Below are 3,026 nucleotides of genomic sequence, written 5' to 3' on the forward strand. Positions count from 1 at the left end.
GACACTTGATCCCTACTAGCTGTGTGACCCTGGGCAAGTCACTTAACCCCCATTGCCTCACGGAAAAAAAAAAGAGAATGTGTTCTTTGGGGTACCTAGGTGGCGCAGTGGAGACAGCATTGGCCCTGAAGTTAGGAGGACCTGAGTTCAAATCCGGCCTCAGACCAGACATTTGACACTTACTAGCTGTGTGACCCTGGGCAAGTCACTTAACCCCAATTGCCTAAAAATAAAAAAAGAAATAAAAATTAAAAAAAAAAAGAAAATGGAGGGAGAGGCTGGGGAGTATACTTCTGACCCGTGTTCTTCTCTTCCCCACCCCCTTGCTAGACCCTGTTCCGACGGAGTCCTCAGGGTGGGGGCTGCGTGGTGGATTCTGAAGTCCTCACTCAGGGCATTCCATACCAGGACTATTTCTACACAGCTCATCGATACTGCATCCTGAGCCTGGCCCGAAACAAGACCCGCCTCCGGTAACCACGGAAATGTCAACCCCAGGCCCCTTCTTTTCATTGCCTCAGCCCCTACCACGTTCCCATTCTGAGGCTTCGTCCCAGGCTTGTGTAAGCTTGGCTCTCATTCATCCGTTCTGTCAGCTGGACTCCACTGGGACAGAAAGAGTCAAGCTGTCCTTCCCTGTCCTGGGTGTCCTCAGAGGTTTTTAGGGAGCTCCCGTTCTAAGGGATGAGGCGTGACCTTATCTTTAGAGACTTCTCAATCTGAGCAAGGGGGAGAGGGGTCTGACATCAGGAGCCCCAGGAAAGGAGAGATGGGCAGAACAGCAAGGAATGTGCAGCCACACAGCAAAGGCTGAGGATGAGGGGAGTAGAGGAGCAATGAATCTCCAAACCTCCCCGAGCCTCAGTTTCCTCTTCTGGTGTGTGATCCCATGGCCTTGGACAATTCTTTCACCCTCCCTCAGTCTCATTTGTAAATGAGAAATTGGGGAGAGGGGTTGCTTTAGCCGGCCAATGAGGTCCCTTCCAACATCTCTGTGAGGTCCCTTCTGCAGCTGTGATCTCTGAATCAAGCAAGACTTCCTGGAGGGAATTTTGATTCGAGCCTGAAAAAAGGTGGGAGGCGTTATGGTGTACAAGCCCTGACCCCCTTCTTCCTGCCCTTTGTCCCTCCTCTCTTCCCCGCTCAGTGTGTCCTCAGAGATCCGTTATCGGAAACAGCCCTGGAGTCTGGTGAAGTCTCTCATAGAAAAGAACTCCTGGAGTGGTATTGAAGATTACTTTCACCACTTGGGTAAGCTGAGGCAGTCAGAGGAAAGAGCAGGTCAGCAGGGTGCAGGGCATTGTGAGGGGGATGGCTCTCCCAGGCTCTGTCCCGTCCAAGTTCCAGACCTCCTCGTCAGCCCTGAGGCTGATGGGGTGCATCTGTTCTCTGGAACTGTGGGCCTCAGACAGTCGCTGTGCCCCTCCCCACTCCCCCAAATGGCAAGACATTTAAAAACCCTCTTTCCACCTTAGTTCAGCTGAGATGAGTGGGAGGTACTCAGCTGGGCCAACCGAGTCATTCAGTATGTGAGGAAATAGAAATCACACTCACGCTCACACACACACACACACACACACACATGCACACACACTCTCTCTCTCTCTCTCTTTTCTTTTGTGATGCTCTTTTTTCCTTTACTTTTTCTGTTTTATTTTCTCTTAATTTATTAGTAAAGGCTCCTTCAGGAGAACTCCAGACATGGCACAGTTAACCCCAAAGGATTTAGTCCCCCTCTTTGAGCAGATAGGGAGGTGCCAGGGCTATGTGTGATGGTCTCAGCAGTCCTGGAGAGCCCATGGGGCTAGGGCAGGAGAGGAGAGAGTCTGTGAAGGTCTAGTCGGGACAGCTGTGGACCCTGGAGCAGCCCCCACTGGATCTATGTGACTCCACTGTGGATCCCTCAAAGGAACTGAGCCTGGAACTGAGAGTAGGGAAGGGCCAGTTCTTAGAGATGACTTAGTTTTTGACTTCTTCCTCACCAGAGAGAGAGCTCTCCAAAGCAGAGAAACTATCCCTGGAAGAGGGTGGGAAGGAGTCCCGGGGGCTGCTGTCAGGCCTGAGACGACGCAAAAGGCCGCTGAGCTGGAGGAACCACGGGGAGGCCCCTACTCATGCTGATCCAGACACGTGTTCTCGGGGAGGCCTGCACCCTTCAGGTACCTGAGGGAGATTGGAGGCAGTGAGTTAGCACCACGGATCAGGTTCTGAATGGACCTGACAAGATGGAGAAAACAAAGGAAAAAGGAAAGATGGTCCCTATCCTCGAGGCCCTCTGTGAGGGGACAACCAGACAGAAACAGTTCCACAGCATCTAAGAAGAAACAGGTTCTCCAACGATATTACTAGTATCAAGGCCATGAGGCGAAAAGGGCACCTTTTGCACCGTGGATGCTGGAGAGGGTGCTAGAAGTCCTGGGAGAGACATGGGGGCTTTGAACTGACTTCTGAAAGTCAACTCATAGATATGGACTAGTGGAAAAAATGGTTCGATGGCCTTTTGTGGGGGGCCTGATCTTGGGGCAGGTTGAGAGGGAGGGGCAGGAAAGTATCAGGGAAGAGATGAGTACGGATGGAACAGAGGGTGAGTGTTGAGGAGATGAGAGATGTGGGAAAATTAAGAAGGGGTGCCAACGCTGAGGAGTTCCATTCTCCCCTTCCCATCCTGTCTTTGATAAACCTCCTTCCTGTCGACCTCACAGTTTATCAATTTCTTCATCTGTAAAGGGATAAGCTGGGATAGGTGATTTCTAGGGCCTCTTCCAGCTCCGGGGCTCGGATTCACCTCTGGTACAGTTTGCTTTCCTTATGGGGTCCTGGGTGTCCAGGCCTCCTCACCTCTCCCTTACGTCCCGTCTTTCTCCCCGTAGGCTCAATGGCTTCTCGGCTCTCAGAACCATCCCTAGACCAGAGCCCCGGATCAGGCATTCCTGGAATTCTCCTTATTATCAGCATTGTGTGAGCAGGCGGTTGGGGAGGGGGTGTGTGTGTGTGTGTGTGTGTGTGTGTGTGTGTGTGTGTGTGTG

The 3,026-nt window shown here is 52.0% G+C and overlaps 1 protein-coding gene across 5 annotated transcripts in view; it reads left to right on the forward strand.

The window, feature by feature from the left end:
- Positions 1–3,026, forward strand: part of GRAMD1A (GRAM domain containing 1A) — a 31,709-nt gene that overhangs the window by 26,915 nt on the left and 1,768 nt on the right. For 4 of the 5 annotated variants that reach the window (XM_027855390.1, XM_027855392.1, XM_027855393.1 and 1 more), the window contains 4 exons: positions 331–473; positions 1,148–1,251; positions 1,986–2,159; positions 2,871–2,958. In XM_027855390.1, coding sequence (XP_027711191.1) covers positions 331–473; positions 1,148–1,251; positions 1,986–2,159; positions 2,871–2,958 — 509 coding nt within the window. Of the gene's footprint in view, positions 1–330; positions 474–1,147; positions 1,252–1,985; positions 2,160–2,870; positions 2,984–3,026 lie in introns of all 5 variants that reach the window. The other variant, XM_027855395.1, reaches the window with a different exon arrangement.

The sequence above is a fragment of the Vombatus ursinus genome, unplaced genomic scaffold (assembly GCF_900497805.2).
Source record: "Vombatus ursinus unplaced genomic scaffold, bare-nosed wombat genome assembly UNPS02010822.1, whole genome shotgun sequence".
Lineage (NCBI taxonomy): Eukaryota > Metazoa > Chordata > Mammalia > Diprotodontia > Vombatidae > Vombatus > Vombatus ursinus.